The 16,201-nt window shown below is 43.4% G+C and overlaps 2 protein-coding genes across 3 annotated transcripts; both read left to right on the top strand.

Moving 5' to 3' along the window:
- Nucleotides 1-5,834: 5,834 nt before the first annotated feature.
- Nucleotides 5,835-8,197, top strand: phlda3 (pleckstrin homology-like domain, family A, member 3). Its single transcript, XM_035644832.2, has 2 exons — nt 5,835-6,538; nt 7,542-8,197. The coding sequence occupies exon 1, from the start codon at nt 6,121-6,123 to the stop codon at nt 6,535-6,537; it is 417 nt and encodes a 138-aa protein (XP_035500725.1). The 5' UTR covers nt 5,835-6,120; the 3' UTR covers nt 6,538; nt 7,542-8,197.
- A 2,204-nt stretch (nt 8,198-10,401) lies between these two features.
- tnni1a (troponin I type 1a (skeletal, slow)) lies at nt 10,402-14,659 on the top strand. 2 transcript variants are annotated; one of them, XM_035644819.2, is made up of 8 exons: nt 10,402-10,589; nt 12,192-12,219; nt 12,365-12,371; nt 12,474-12,515; nt 12,724-12,855; nt 13,059-13,148; nt 13,310-13,486; nt 14,101-14,659. In XM_035644819.2, exons 1-8 carry the CDS (start codon nt 10,484-10,486, stop codon nt 14,203-14,205), a joined length of 687 nt encoding a protein of 228 aa, XP_035500712.1. In that variant the 5' UTR covers nt 10,402-10,483; the 3' UTR covers nt 14,206-14,659. The 2 variants fall into 2 exon arrangements, with proteins under 2 accessions (XP_035500712.1, XP_035500713.1); XM_035644820.2 differs by having other exon boundaries at nt 10,466-10,589; nt 12,188-12,219.
- Nucleotides 14,660-16,201: the final 1,542 nt, after the last annotated feature.

Below are 16,201 nucleotides of genomic sequence, written 5' to 3'. Positions count from 1 at the left end.
TTTTTCTCCCCAACCATCGGGAAAATATCTCGCGACCCCCAGATTGAGAATCACAGGTCTAATCTGCACTGTATTTGACTGGTCTAAGCAAAGATCAAAGTTATTTCTTTGCATTCCAAGAAAAAAAATTCCACCACTCCCCATTTTTTCCCCCGTCTACAGTCCAAATGTCAGGTTTGGATGTGAAAATACAGGTATGTCAAGTCTCACCAGGTGATTTCAGGTTTGGCAGGGTGTTTTTGGACAAAGACAGATACATGAAATACTGTAGCCCTTTCAAGACGTATCATTAACAATTAACTACTATTATTATCTGTCCCGCTCTAAACATATATGTGTCGGTGTCAATGTTATTGCAGTTGCCTGTAACAAAATCAATGGGGTTCATTTAGAAACTGTAGCAGGTCAGAGGACGTCAGCTGAGCAGGCATTCCCACTGCTAAAAGAGTAGTGGCCACGTGCGTCCCAGACCATCGTCTGAGTGACCAAATCTCAAATGTGTCCCCAGTAGATCTCAGGGTGTGTTCACACCTGTCCTGAGAGCTGTCCACTTGTGATGGGACCACTAAGGGAGGAATGTTAATACTGGGTCTGAACGGGGTCTACAGAATGACTTTCATTAAAGTGGAGCTCGCCCACTTTTGAGCTGAGCTGACAGCAGGATGATTGAAAAGGTTACAACACAAAAGTGTTCTACATCTTTGGGTAATTTAACACATTTCTGTATAAGGTGTTTCTTCCTTTACACTGTTTCTAGCTTCAGTTCTTTCTACAGTAGGCATTAACAATTTCTGCTGTGAAAGACAATACACTGCTTTTCCAATCCAAGATCCCTCCACACTCATACTCCCTCACTCGGTAACCCCCCCTCTTGCTCAACACAGAAGTGTGGAGGTTGGTGGAGCAGAACAGAAGCCCCACCCTTTCAGAGCGATTAAATTGTGGAGATGTGCCAGGAACCTTTCATTGAAGACCGCTGACGCGTTATTGCTACACGGATCAAACCATCATTCACTGACCGACAGAATGTTCATCATTCTTATTACTACAGACTGCTTAAGCTTCCTGCTTGCTTCTTCCAATTTACTAATATTTCTGGTGATGCATGATGGGAAAAAAGCATTAATCTCTGATGGGTGAGAGTCAGGCCGGGGGGAAACGCCTTTGCTTGAGGAACTAAGATGTATTCAGTTCAAAGAAGTATCGCATGCTAGTTTGGCTTGGAAAGTTTGCACTTGCACTTAACACCAGGATTCCCCCTTAAAAATACTTGGCTAATACATAATTATTAGATTAGATAATTCCTTCTTACCTTATTTGATCTTGGAACTGGCAATTGTAGTTTTATGATGTTCAGGACTTCATTTCCACATCTTGACACTCGGCCTCTGTCCTCTTCATCTGCTCCTCATTTGATTGTCTTGCCACCAAAACTGCTGTAGAATGACAAAAACTTGAGAACATTGCTTGAGACTTTTGACTTATCTATTCAACGCATGTTTTCCTAGCTGGGCTCCTTGAACCATAGACTGTATAGTAAAGATGGATGACGCGTCTCTACATCGTGCAATTGTACAAAAATGAAGCCAAAATATCCAGGATACAGGCGCTGCCATCTTGCAGCCAAAGTTTGCACTTAGTGATCAAGGTGCTGTAACAATGTCCCATTGATAAACAAGCTCGACCAATCATGATTAAGTCTCAGCTGTCAAAATGACTTTACCTTACCAGAAAAATGAGCACTTAAACATACAATGTCATGAGAACAACCCAAAATGAAAGAAATCATATATATGAGAAAAATGTATTTGACATGTAATTTGACGTTTGGTCCAGGTCTAATCCACTAACATGGGCGAGGTGGGGTAAAAGACCTATACTGCAGAATGATTTGGCAAACCGCTCCACCCATTACTTTACTCTGAGCTATGAGTTAACATCAGACCATGGGCTCAAATTCACACTAAGCAACAACAACAAAAAGTGCAGTCATCAAGACTAAGAGGCCTAGTGTGCAGAGGTGAAGCATAAGGAGTAGATGTGTCAGGGGCAGGGGAGGTGGGAGGGTGTACACAGTCAGGAATGTGCACATATGAGCAAGGACTGGGAGGGTCATGCTGGGAGACAGTGGGTAGAACCAAGCAGCATCTTCCACATCACAATCATTTCAAAAGACTCCTCAAAAAGCCACATTATTTAGATCTACTTTCCTCTCTTGCCCTTCAACAAAAAAAGGGAACAGCTCTTTGCTGGTCTTTTACAGGACACACACACACACACACACACACACACACACACACACACACACACACACACACACACACACACACACACACACACACACACACACACACACACACACACACACACACACACACATTCTGTTTTTTGACAGTCGTGGCATAAGCGTGGATGTTTCACCTGTGCCGAATGTAATTAGAGCCTCGACTCAATCACAGTTGCTGAGTGGAAGGAATCTGGCGAAATCTTCTGCAAAGTTAAAACGTCACTGCTTTCACTTCTAATACAGGAATGACTTCAAATTACATAGTATAGTTAAAGTGGTGTTTTAAAATGAAAACATCCAATGACGATGTGGACCTGTTGCTGACGGTAAGTGTTACTAATGTTTTGCCTTCACCGCTGGCAGTCAAGCCGTGTCGCCATCGTTTCCAAACATCTCATCCCATCTATACTACAACGCAGCCTCGGAATTTTTCATATCAAAATGGGGCGGCAGCTTTTCTAAACCTGTCCGTTTTAGGGGCTCTAAAACTCTGGAGCATTGTGGACGGCGGGCGTGAACGTAGCAACAGTGATGCATTTTAAAACAAAGACAGTGTAATGTGGATGTAGCTTTAGGGTGCTGTCATGAGTTTGTGTCTGGCTGTCGCAATTGACCACAGACCCAGGCCTGCAACTGTGGTTCCATACAAATACACCCGACCCAATATAAATGTTTTCTATAAGTTGTTGACTTGCACAGTTGTGCGAGTACAAGTATTTCACTGCAGATGAAAAGACAATTGTATGAGGTGTGTATTCATTCTTAACTTCTAATTCATGTGAAGCAAATTTATTGCCTCACCTTGTTGGGGGGGGGGGGGGGGGGGGGGAGGAATTACTGACATTAATGATCGCTGCATTACATTTAGGAGAGAGAGGTCTGTCACCTCCATTATTGTAGAAGCATTCAGAATTTGTGAAGTCATGTGTCATCTGTTATGATGACTTGTATCGCACCAGGGCTTCTGTAGTTTTCATATTACACTTTTGGTCTGGGCCTTCATTTCAACTTCACCTGTTTTTGCTCACAGACCAAATTTCGCCACAATGACACACTCCTGCGGTGAAGACTTTACCTGCCATGCTGTCTCGACTAGCTTTCGTCCAATGAGCTGCGGTCCTGCTCGTGTGCAAAGTGAAAGTGAAACTGTTTGCTCTCCAGAGAGCGGAGTTCTCTCCTTATCTCCCGCCAAATCCGATATGTTGATATCCATCCGCCAAAGAGCGAGCGCGCCTGCGCTTTTACAGGGAGAGGGAGACGGCACTCTGATTGGTCGAATTGCCCAAAACACACCCATTCAGAGACTGAGCACAAACCTATTTGAACCCGCGTCATTTGATGAGGGTCGTGACAACGGAAGTTCAAAATTTTGCACGTCACGTGACTCATGCAGACTTCAGATAGTTCCCGGAAGTTCTTGGCGCGCAATTCGAATCAATTATTCAGAGCAAAAGAAACGCGATTTTTGGTAATTAGTAGTCAATAAATGTATCGATTTACAATAAAGCAGACCGACATGCCTATGTAGTTACTCTATGTAGTTAGTCAATACGTTTTCTTAAATCATAAATATATCATAAATAATCATAAATCATAATCCACCAACATGCTTTCATGCGCATGTTGATTTGATTCTGATGTACTGACAATAAAATCTGATTATTTAAACGTCTCTTACCCTTCACAAGTGCAACAAAGACGATCCATAGGAGTGCACTTTGTTGTCGGCACCTGAGCCATATACTCCAGAACATGAGCTTATCGATCCTTAAAAAACGATGACACAGTGATGGGCAGTAGTGCAGTTCTAGTGCAGGAATACTTCGAAAACTATTACACCTGGTCAAATCTCGACTTGCAGAGCTGGCCTGGGCACATGAATAAACTAAACAACTGCTCTGGGCCCCATAGCAACCAGTGTCTCTCTTTCTATGTTAATATTAGTTATAATATTATAGTCATTATAATATAAATATTTCAAGCTCCACTGATAGATATATAGTTAATCACAATGGTTCAAATGACCCTTCCTCGTGGAAGTTCTGACCATTTGTTGATGTGCGAAAAACTAGAGAAAACCCCCTTTTTTTGTGTTTTCAATTAACCAAACTGTGACTCGTAATGCGAATGATAAGGCAGCAAGGCAGCAACTGGGGTTATCTGAAGGATGTGAAAGCCTCAATCAAAAAATAATAATTATCTCTCTTTCTTCCAAGGTGTTATGGCAAAAATTTTTGGTCCCAAGGGCGAAGGGGCACCATAGAGTAGAGTCCACTGGGATCTACCCAGGCTGACTGTTTTCCAGAGTCCTGCACTACTGTCTTCTTCCTGCAGAGGGCAGAGTGCTGCCAGTCAACGTGTTCCTGACAAACTCATGCTTGATTTAATAAAATAAAGAATTAAATTAAAATGTACAACAGAATGTGTGACTCTACCTGCTCTTACTGAATTTGACCATCCCCCTCTTACTGCGAGGCTGTTTTCCTCTCTGCAAGTGAAATTCTCAGTGGACAATTTCATACACTGCCTGTTGTTATGCATTCCAAACAGCATGATAATAAATACAATGGATAAAATGATGATTTCAGTGTCAGTTTTTTCTTAATTGATGCAAGACCATGCACATATAACACGTGAGTGTGTATCTGTGTGTGGAACAGGGCAGTAAAGTAGTCTGGAGGATGATGCTGTGTGCTGAGGTTTTAAGAAATGACACATCTTCATTGAATCTATTCCTCACATAACAATACAGTGACGCACCTAGGGGCTGGGACTAAATAAGTCTAGCATGTTATAGTTTCTCTCCACCCACAGAGCTCATCTGCCACTTAAGATCTGAAGAGTGACGGAGATTTCAATGCCATAATTAAATGATCTTCAAACAGTACAGAAAACCTTGGAGGACTCAGCGGGGCTTTGAAGTGTCTTATGAAGACATAACCAGTTTCTCCACTTGATTTGTTTTATTTGACCTTTGTTATATTCAGGAGACGTACAGCAGATTCAGACATGTGCACCATTATTTCAGGGTGTGTTTGCATAACTTATAGAACTGGAAATGCCTGCCTGCTGCACTTCCGTGTTAATTGAAGAGACTTAAGAAATGGTTTTTACAAAGGTTATGATTAGTAATCCAATGCTTAGTCATCCACCACCGAACCCTCCCAAAGAAAAACATCTTTCTCTCTCACACAGTTGAACAACATCTGATTTTCTTAACAGCTCCCAAAGAGAACCAGGGGATGACAGCTTGTCATACACACACACACACACACACACACACACACACTCACACACACACACACACAATATTCTTTCTATAGTTGACAGGACACTCATTGACATTGATTCCCCAGCCCCTTATCCTCATCTTAACCAGGACACTTGTATTTATCATTATCATTATCATAATAATTATTGACCCTAACCTAATTCTAACAAACAAACAAGCACACACACACACACGGGGGGGTGGGGGGTCATAAACAGCCCGGAGCTCCTTATGCCGTCACCGGGAGGAGGCGGTGTTCTCCAGTTGAAGGTGGAGACGGTCGTCAGAGGAGCCGGGCATGTTCGAACATATCCAGGCAGACCAGCCTACCGAGATCCACGGTGACGTTGTTGCGCACGGATTGGATTTATTCACACAGACTATGTGAGTTTTGTGCTGGCTGTCATTTCCAATGCCATAGTGTCTTCTCTTTCCACGAGGGACACGTAACACTGGGAGCCTATGATATGTGTGTTGTTGACTGATCCATCCTGAGACACGGCGCCGCTGAAGACCTTTCTAAGAATTGGCTTCCCCCCCGCCCCCCCCCTGAAGATTGGCCATGTCTCTTCCGGCCAAGGTGATGAGAGACGGGCTGCTGGAGAAGCGCAGCAGCGGGCTCCTCCAGCTGTGGAAGAAGAAGCGCTGCGTGCTCACCGAGGACGGGCTGCGCCTGCACAACTGCAGAGGCGGCGGCGCGCCGGGCTCGGCGTGGAGCTCCAACGCCAAGGAGCTTCGCTTCGAGCGCATGGTCACGGTGGACTGCGTGGAGTACAAGCGGGGGCTGGTGTATTTCACCGTGGTCATGGCCACGGGCAAGGAAGTCGACTTTCGGTGTCCGCAGGACGGCACGGCGTGGAACGCGGAGATCGCCCTGGCACTGGTGCGCCACAAGAACCTGCAGGCCGTGCAGACGGGCAGGAACCGACACCTGTCCACCGCGCACCTGGGCAGCACTGGGGAGGACGAGGAGCTCTGAGGTAGGCGCAGGCGCAGGGGGACGAGACTGGGTTTGTTGGCAAAACATGTAGCCCAGAGACCCGAGGAGACTCCTCCATGGGCTTACTGTATTTATTCTTACATGCCATGCGTAATGTTGAGGTTAGGGGGTATCACACCCTCCAGAGCTGGATGTCCTCTGGTTCATTCTCACTGTCAGCTTTGTTTTCCAAGGATGGAAAGACTCAATTAAAAAAAAAAAATCATCTCAGCCAGAGGTTCTCAACCATTTCCCCCCAAAGACTCTAAAGACTCCATATCGTGCAGCAGTGGGGAACTCCCCCTCTGTGGTTTGAAGGGGTTCTAATAGCTGAAGCAAACTGGTGCAGTGATTGAATGGAATGACAACATCCTGACTCTGAGGTGGCACACTGGCCTCAAGTTTCAACCACGCTAAAGGTTATTTACAAGTAGCACTTAGATGTTCAACTGTTGAGTCAAAGTCATGTCAGTGTTTCCATACTCTGTGGTCATTTGCCTTCAATGCACCGCAGTCTTCTCAGGACACAAACTCACTCTAAGTCGAGGACATAATTACGATGCAATGTGATGCCTCCAAAATAACATCTGCCTGCCTCTCCCTCACTTGGCAGCCATGTATTTTTAAACAGCACACACACACAAACACACACATCTCTTGTGTGTTGACATGAAGACGATTGAATGTCCAAGTGTCCCATCAGCTTTTTCCATAATTTGGATGAAATCAGTGCCGTCGCATGACAACACGAAACTGGTCACTGAAATCTCAAATGTTCATGAAGTGAAGTGTGTTAAGTCTGAACTATGAGCTCACAGTCCAGGAATCCACAGCAATGCTTCCTTAAGAGAGCCGCAGTAGTCAAGTGCCCAAATTAACTTGGCAGCCGTGGTAACAGCGCGATATAACTCACAACAAATGCACTTCGCAGGGCAGCGTCAGCTGCATCAGTGTCCAATATATAAAGTAATAACTTCAAAAAAAACGTTCTTTTCTTTCTTCAGGCCTTTCTGGGACTGAACCAATCAGAGTGGAGAAGAGCAGAAGACACCAGATCCATCAGCTTTGTTCGGTGGTGCACGGCATGATGGGATATGAATCAGTGAATATGGATTAATGGACTGAGCACAAGAGTTGCAGACACTCTTCTTGTTTTCCCAATAAGCTTAATCGCACTGTCATACAAACCATAGGAATCTGAAATACTGTAAGCATGGATGTGTTTTTTTTTCTTTCATGACCTCATCGCTTGAGGTCAACGATGAGGTCGCCGCATAAGGAAAGGTAAAAAGATGGCGGAATATGGACGGAAACTGAGGAGCTGGGACACTGTTCACACCTGTGCCTTGATGCCTCAAATATGTCTTCTATTTTTCTGGCACATTTTCCTGGCAATTTCTAATGTCGCTGAAACAGGAGTCACTTTGTTTTTCTTCAGTCTTACTTCTAATGGAAACATATTGCAATGTGACTGGCTTTGAAACGTTTTGTAACAGACTGAACAGGTCTGCTTGTTTTTCCAAAGTTGAACATGAAGAAGAAGTATTGTTTTGCTCATATTCTTTGCACATTTTATTCTATATATTTGCTAAAAACCATGCACAGTATTCTAGTTTAAGATTAAATAAACAAATAAAAAAATGTTTCAGTAATCCCAAAGTGCTGACATATTTCACTTGAGTTTGTATGTTTGTACAATGCTTCAGTAATCCCAAAGTGGAGCATATAATGTCTCCTGGGGCAAAACAGCTGCAGCTTATTTTAGGCTCAGACCATTAATTGCTAAGCTCATCTGTTTCCAGTTGTGGTGTAACCTTGCTCTTATAGCCTCTGGAAAATACACTCACCCAGAGACAGGCAGACAGACAGACAGACAGACAGACACAGACACACACACACACACACACAGTGGACAGGACACCTCTCATCTGGAGCGATGTGGAGGACTAATGAGAAGCTCAGTGAGCCTGCGGCGTGTCCACACCAACATCCATCCACACGTTCACCTACAGGAGCTTATGTGCACACCCAGCACGGATTCCGGCAATGTCTCTGCATCAGCAGACACTCATTAGTGAAGAGTGAGGACCAGCATTTATTGTTCAATCAAACGTGTGTGTGTGTGTGTGTGTGTGTGTGTGTGTGTGTGTGTGTGTGTGTGTGTGTGTGTGTGTGTGTGTGTGTGTATGTGTGTATGTGTATGTGTGTGTGTGTGTGTGTGTGTGTGTGTGTGTGTGTGAGTGAAGAATATAAGCGTCTGTGTGTGGATGTGGAGCTCAGTGCAGGTCACGAATAAAGGGTTCATTGTGTTGCGACCTCTCTCACTGCTGTGGAAAACCCCAACGCTGGCCACACTGCATGAGTCAGCAAGGAGCAGTGCGCTGCAGGGAGCAGAGACACCCCAGTGATGGATCATTGTACAAAACAATGTGTGTAGGTAGGTGTAAATACACAGAATACAGCATGTGAAGGAGACCCGTGGAGGAGTGTGTGAGTGTGTGTGTACTCTCTTGTGGTTACCAGAGTTTGTGTGCTCGCACTACCCAGTGGAATGCCTAGTCTAAACATCATAACCTCTGTCCAAGGCATCTGGTTTTCCCAGCAGATAAACACACACACACCCACACTGACCGGCAATTTTTCATAAACCAAATCCTAGTGCACGGGCCTATCTAGGGTTGAATGTTTGTCAGAACATGACTGACAATGTTTGCCTTATTCTGACACTGATGTCATTACAAGTAGAACAGTCACCTTGATTAGTTTATCAGTGTTTGTAGAAAGAGAAAAATGCGAGAGCGTTCAAGATTACTCATCAAAATGTTTTCATTATTTTTCACAGGCTTCAACAAATTGAGCTGCTGTGTCAGTGTTTAACTACTAAAGCCAACAATTCAGTTGTCCTGTGTATGAACTATTTCCATTTGTATGTGCGCGTGTTGTTGCTGTTTTTTTCAACCAACAGTCAGGTACTTTACCCCCTCCCAACTTCATATAAACCTGAAATACCACATCATTGCGAAATGTTGTTCTTTTTTTCCAGGAAGTTTCTAGGAATTTGTTAGACCATGATCTCTCAATACATATTTCATGAACTAATCTGTTGTATGTGCAACATTCCCACAACATCTTTTTTGTTATTATAAGCATTGTAATATATGTACAGTCTAAAAGGGATAAAGCCAAAATATCTTGGCAGACAAAGAAATAAGAAGACAATTCCTTAGACTGTCATCATGACCGTCTTCATACAGGTGTACACTCAACATGACACAGGGTTTTTTTTATTTTAGGATTTTGACTAAAATGAGGAAACGTGATCCTTTTGTATTTATCTCAACTAATCACCATTGAAAATGTAGATGTGTTATCCCCCTGTCCATAAATCACAGGTAGAAATACACCTGATCAGAAAACACATTATGAACCATTAATGTCTGTACAAACTTTAAAGGCAATCCATTCACTAAAGGCTGAGATATTTCACTGGATAACTGACAACTTTGACCTGCTGTAAGTGCTGAAGGTACACGTCGGGACTTAAGTCAGAAGGATTCTTCTTCTGGGGACAATGATCTAAATCTTGCCCGTCTGTATGGCTACGGAATTTCATTGCAATGCCTCCAAGATATTTCAGTCTGGACCAGAATGATTTAGCTGCTAGTTAGCTACAAATACTGTGTAACAACATAAAGTCCTTTTTTTTTACTGACATTTTCATTTCCCCTCTCAGACAATCTTTGAGCAGGATGAAACATACAAACTTCTGCGGCTGTAGTTCATCCTCTCGAGTTGCCTTTGTCCTCCTCTGTTGCGCAAGGCCAAAGCATCGGGCTTCATAACGACTCCGCGAGAGACAAATGGACAGAGCAAGATTAGACAGTAAGAGAGATGGGCTTGACTAATAATAGCCTCCACTGACAAAAGAGAAAGAGAGAGCGAGACAATGGGTTGGTGCAGTTATATAGAGGGACACCGGAATCGTCGGCCTCATCTCTGTTCTGTCCATCCTGCCTCTGCTGCTGCTGCATCTCTCCCCGCCTCTGACACTGGTAAGGTCTCTTCATGGTGTGGTCTATATCCTTTCAGGTGTGTGGTGTTCGTCCATCTGGACATATGTGATACCCAAGCTGAACCGATGACAGTTTGAAGAGATATGAATCTATCTGCTACAACCATTGTGCCTTTGGGGACTGTAACCAAATTTTCAACCAACTTTCGATCTAATTGTTTCGAATCAGTGATGTAAATCCTGCAAACAGGGACATCAGTAGAGTTGTATGGAGCTCCTGATTTTTATTTATTTAATTTTATTTTATTAGTAGCATGACTTCACTCTTGGGGTTGTAACTGTACCTAAACTTGAACTGTATTGGCCTGAACACTCTGATTAACTGAAATAATACAAACTAGTTGGTTGGATGCATTAGCCAAAGCAGCTCTGTTTAAATTCAAGGCTGATGTGAAGTTTCCAAAGCCCCTTGGCCTTTTTCGTTTTTTTTTGCATTGCCAAGTTAGCTGCTCCACAGAGGCTCATAGGCATCCACGAGTTACTGGCGGTTAATCTCTGATCCAGGCTGGGCACCCCAGACCAAAATTCCCCCTCCACAGCTGTCTGTCAGATGTCCCCTGGTCTATTTGGGGAGACAGTCCACTCTAAATTCCTCTCCTCTAGATAATCCCGAGGAGAAAGATGAGGATGAGAGATGGATGAGGGATGGCTATGAGTCTGGAATTTTCCTGATCCGCTGGGGCAATTTTGAACCCCATCCGGGGGGTCTTACTGTACGTGAAGTCGTTCACAACTCGTAAAAATGGGAGGGCGATATATAGAGAAAAGGGTGAGATAAGGTGAGACAGAAGGCTTGAGTGCTGTTAATTGCTTGTTGATTTGATAAAGGGCAGAAATGCACGAGACTGAGGGAGAGGAGGGGTAAGACGAGGTGATGACAAATTGAAAACACAAGCACAGGGATGAGTTGACGAGATGAGTTAGGTTACGTCAAATAATGTCTCACCTCATGCCCTGTTAAGTGTGTCGCACCTTTCATGGTACAATATACTCCAAGAGTTGTTTCATTTACGTTTGAGTGACAAATGTGCATGACATTCAGTTTATTAGTTTGTTTATGTCAAATCTACGTGATCCAAATCAATGGAAATTTTATGTGCAATTAAAATACTTAAATCTTAAATACTAGGCCTAAATATTTTTGTGAGTGAATCTTTTCACATACCCCCCAAACAACTCCAGAATTACCCTGTGTAAAACTATGAATTTTCTGCAAAACATTTCCATGCAGTGTTATGCAAAATAAAGATGCAGGGATTTTGTGAGCTTTGAATATTAGAGGCCACACTATAAAGTGAGACAGTCAAGTGTCGATCGAGAGAGAGAGAGAGAGAGAGAGAGAGAGAGAGAGTTAACCAGCATGAGGGCAGAAGTCAATGGGAAAAGTTTCCTGTGATTGGCCTGCTGACAGCTTACATTATACTGAAAATGACTCCACATTCTGGGAGCGCGCTCACAGAGAGGTGCGGAAAGATGATCGGGCGCTCCCAAAGCTCATGAACAAACACCGACAACTGTTCAGTGTGTGTATGTGTGTGTGTGTGCGTTTGATTCTAATCTCTTCTGTGTCTCTTCCAGCAAGATCTCATCAGCAGGATGCCTGAGCATGTGTGAGTGATCCGGCTTTGTGGTGTAATTATAGATTATATATGATTCACGCACATAGATGCACGTGGAAACAAACTATTTTGACTGCTGAAGTATTGTTTCTATAAATTGTTGTCTTTCTTCCTTGTCCCTATACTTCCTTATCAGGCAAGAGGTTAGTGGAATTCACCATTGTTACAAAACATTATATAGCTTTAAGTGAAGTAAGACGACTCTAACTATGTTGACAATGCCCTGAATTCTGTTCTCCATCCAGAGGAAACCAAAGATCTCAGCTTCAAGGAAGCTGATGCTCAAGGTAAGAGCTTTTCTGTAACACACATGTTTAACCACAGGAGCGCAGTAGAGTTCCTGTTCTCTGCAGCTGTACTGTCATGTCCCCCCTAATATTCAGATGACCCAGAGCAATCAGAGTATGTACTGTGAAATGTGAAAACAACACTACTTTACCAGAGAAGAATCCTGTAATACGTCATCATGATATCTGGTGATCCATGTTTGTGCAGAGTTTGATGGTGGCAAAGGCCAAGGAGGAATTGGAGCAGGAGATCCTGGATAAAGATGAGGAGAAACATAACTATCTGGCAGAGAGAGCTCCTCCTCTGAGCACCAGTGGTCTGAGCCTTGCACAGCTTCAGGTAACTTACATTCTCAAGTTCCCAGAATCCTCCCATTATTCTCTCCAATCACTCACTCAGTCACCAGTAATTCGAAAACTAGTACAAGTTGCTAAAGATGCTGAGTCTCCCATACAACTGCAGACAATTGTTGCTGAAAATCAGTGATTCCCAAAGTATAAATCTTATAACATTCATATTGTTTTAACCATGTATATGTGTAGGATCTCTGCAGAGAGCTCCATGCCAAAATAGATGTGGTGGATGAGGAACGGTATGACATCGAAGCCAAAGTCATGCTCAACACACGTGAGGTGGGTGTATGTTATTTTCCCAGCCAATTAAGCTGCTCTGATAGAAATCAGCATATCAACATATTCATTCATGCAACATCATATGAGCCCTACTATTGGGATGCAGGAGAAGTGCCACAGTGAGGCGCTCTAACAGTTTCTTACTGTAATGCCTGGCCCAGATTAAAGATCTGAACATCAAGGTGTTGGACCTCAGGGGGAAATTCAAGAGGCCTAGCCTTCGACGTGTCCGTGTGTCTGCTGACGCCATCCTCCGCTCGCTGCTGGGCTCCAAGCACAAAGTCTCCATGGACCTGCGAGCCAACCTCAAGTCTGTCAAGAAAGAGGACACTGAGAAGGTGTGTGAAGAGGAAAAGACAAAACACACACATGTACACACACACGCACAGACACACGCACGCACACGCACACACACACACACAGAGCACAATCAAACCAGCCAAGGCAAACGTTGTGCCAGCTGTGAAGTTTCAGATACACACATGATGTCATCACCTAAAGCGCCGTTCAACACCTGAAACGTGTGTGAAAGGTGTGTTACAGATACTGAGCAGCAGGCCAATGCAGGGCGGCGACCGTGTGTGTGTGTGTGTGTGTGTGTGTGTGTGTGTTAGGAGGTACAGTTCACAAAACAATAATCTCATTGTACACAGAAGAGTAGCTTTTGTGACGGTTTCTGCTCACTGGTCAGTGTGTGTGTATGTGTGTGCGTGTGTGTGTGTGGGTACCGTACATGTACAGATTAGTCAGTGCTGGTGTTTGTGTGTGTGTGTGTCAGGGGCTTGAAACCTGTTTTACAAGTGCAGTTATATAGTGTCCTCATAGGGAATTCCCAGGGGACAAATTTGGTCCAGAAAGCTTAGACAGAAAGAACTCTACTCCTCTGCTCTACAAAAAGACTCATTCTTTTCTACCATCTCTTACTCCATCGATCTACTGTATCTATCCACAGAAGAGGCCGGTAGAAGACAGTGACTGGAGGAAGAATGTGGAAGCCATGTCAGGGATGGAGGGAAGGAAGAAGATGTTTGACGCTGCTAAGGGTCCTGCCCAGTGAACCTAGAAGGTGGGCTGCTCTCACGTGAGAGCCGGCCCTCGTTCTGCATCAGTTGGTTTTGTTTTTTGCAGCTTCTGCATTTCTGTCTCATGAGGTCATCCCTGTAATGCTCCTGCTGTGGAGGTGAGACGATGTCCCCAGACTCCTGGAATGTTTTTCTCTCATCTGTTTGCTGTTCATTGATTTAGGTGTTAAAAACTACTGTATCTATTATTATCTAATTATATACATTGTTCTCATAACTGATATTGCACCAGAAACCTGAGGTATTTTTGGCTTCTTATATTTGCACAGAAATGCCAACGTGTGCATCTCATAGCTCAAGAGTGGGTAGTATTGTGACTCAGTCACCAGGCCTAATGATATTATAGCCAATGATTTGATATTCTTGCACTTCATCTGCTGTATTTACATGAAAACTCACATCACAATAAAACACACAAATCTAATCAAATTTTGTGGTGTGTGATGGTGTCGTGGTGTTTCATTGCAAATTGTGCGCTCACTGGACAATTGCCAGAGTTAATGAAAATAAGAATCTATAGGAATCGTAACGAAAATGAGTGTAAAGCCATTAGAGATATCACATTGACATCAGTTACGTTCCCTTCAGGATTAAATGTTATCACTGACTTCTCTTCTAGTGCCACCAACAGGTCAAAATGTTAAATTGTCTATTCACACCTGCAAAACTGTCGATGCTGCCGGTAAACATCACAACTGCTAATAAAATGTTAGCATTATTCTTGTTCCTAGGGCCGCTGTGCATAAAGGATATCACTGTGAAATTGTTGTCTGACTCTACGAAATGTCGCCTGCGACAGAGTTTACGTGTTAAGATGCACATTTCTGCTGATACAGTATGTCTGCCAGCTGTCCGCAGCTGTAAAACAGTCCTGCTTTCCTTGCAGTCTGTTTTGCATGCTCATAAAGCACGCTCTGAAAAGTGCTTCCACCTTCCGTGAAAGGTACTTCAGTCATTATCACCTCTCATCCAGTATAGATAAAAAAGAACCTAAAGAGACAGGGTGGAGGGGAAAGTGTGTTTCACTTCCACGTATGCTGTCCTTGAAAATGTAAGGCAGGTTTCAGGTTGAGACACAGTAACACACACACAGACACAACGTCTTCGGTGCTTTGTTGAAACTACACTGATGCGTGTGTCGCGTATTTGGCCAGGGAGTGATATGCAGATTGGTTCCATGTGGTATAGCATCTTCAGGAGACATGCTGTAAGTAAGTCAACGCAGGTTCATGTTTGCACATTCACATTTAAGAGTCAGAATGAGAAACAGGTGCCTCTCTCTTTTTTGTGGACTGGTGATCTGCACAGAATACAGCAGGTACAGGTGTGGTGTAAAGAGGTGTGTGTGTGTGTGTGTGTGTGTGTGTGTGTGTGCCTTGGACTGAGCCCGGGTCAGAGTCCTACACACTGGGCTCCATGGTAAAGGTGTGGCCTCCCGCCGCAGAAAGCAAACAGACCGACAATGCAGAGAGACTCAATGTTGGAAGTAACACAACATCAAATTCCGTTGAACAAATATTTATTCAACAAAAATCCTGATGTTTTGGGGTTGTTGTTTTTTTGTGCGTGCATTAGCTGCAAATATTGAACTGTATTTTGTTGGGTATGGAATTCAGACACAATGTGCATAAGGAAAAATGTGAAGCTCAAAATGAGACTTTAGAGTAAGGTCATCATTAAAAACACATTTGAATTTTTATAAAATAAGATGCATATTATTATTCTTTTTACTTATTTAACATTTTTGCGTCATTAGCACCTATCCCATTTAAATGCTCACTGTAACTGCTTTGCAAATGTTTGTTGAAAAGTGCCACTTTAGCTAAAATCTTTTGAGTTATTTTTACTTCACTCGTTCATTAAATATATTTTTTTAATACTGCTTTAACATACAGTTTTAGTTTCGCTTGTAACAGTGACTGTAACAGATCATAACTGCTACACTTCCACCATACAAGGAGGCGGTCTCTC

Source organism: Scophthalmus maximus, chromosome 3, assembly GCF_022379125.1.
Source record: "Scophthalmus maximus strain ysfricsl-2021 chromosome 3, ASM2237912v1, whole genome shotgun sequence".
In the NCBI taxonomy this organism is placed as follows: domain Eukaryota; kingdom Metazoa; phylum Chordata; class Actinopteri; order Pleuronectiformes; family Scophthalmidae; genus Scophthalmus; species Scophthalmus maximus.
The sequence above is the reverse complement of the archived record's forward strand: the minus strand, read 5'-3'. Positions and strand labels throughout refer to the sequence as shown.

Excerpts from the sequence above, each read along its gene's own strand:
- phlda3 (XM_035644832.2), top strand. The coding sequence starts at position 6,121 with ATGTCTCTTCCGGCCAAGGTGATGAGAGACGGGCTGCTGGAGAAGCGC.
- tnni1a (XM_035644819.2), top strand. The coding sequence starts at position 10,484 with ATGGGTTGGTGCAGTTATATAGAGGGACACCGGAATCGTCGGCCTCAT. Across the intron at positions 10,590-12,191 it reads TCTCCCCGCCTCTGACACTG|ATCTCATCAGCAGGATGCCT; the intron begins GTAAGGTCTCTT and ends TCTTCCAGCAAG. Across the intron at positions 12,516-12,723 it reads CAAGGAAGCTGATGCTCAAG|AGTTTGATGGTGGCAAAGGC; the intron begins GTAAGAGCTTTT and ends ATGTTTGTGCAG.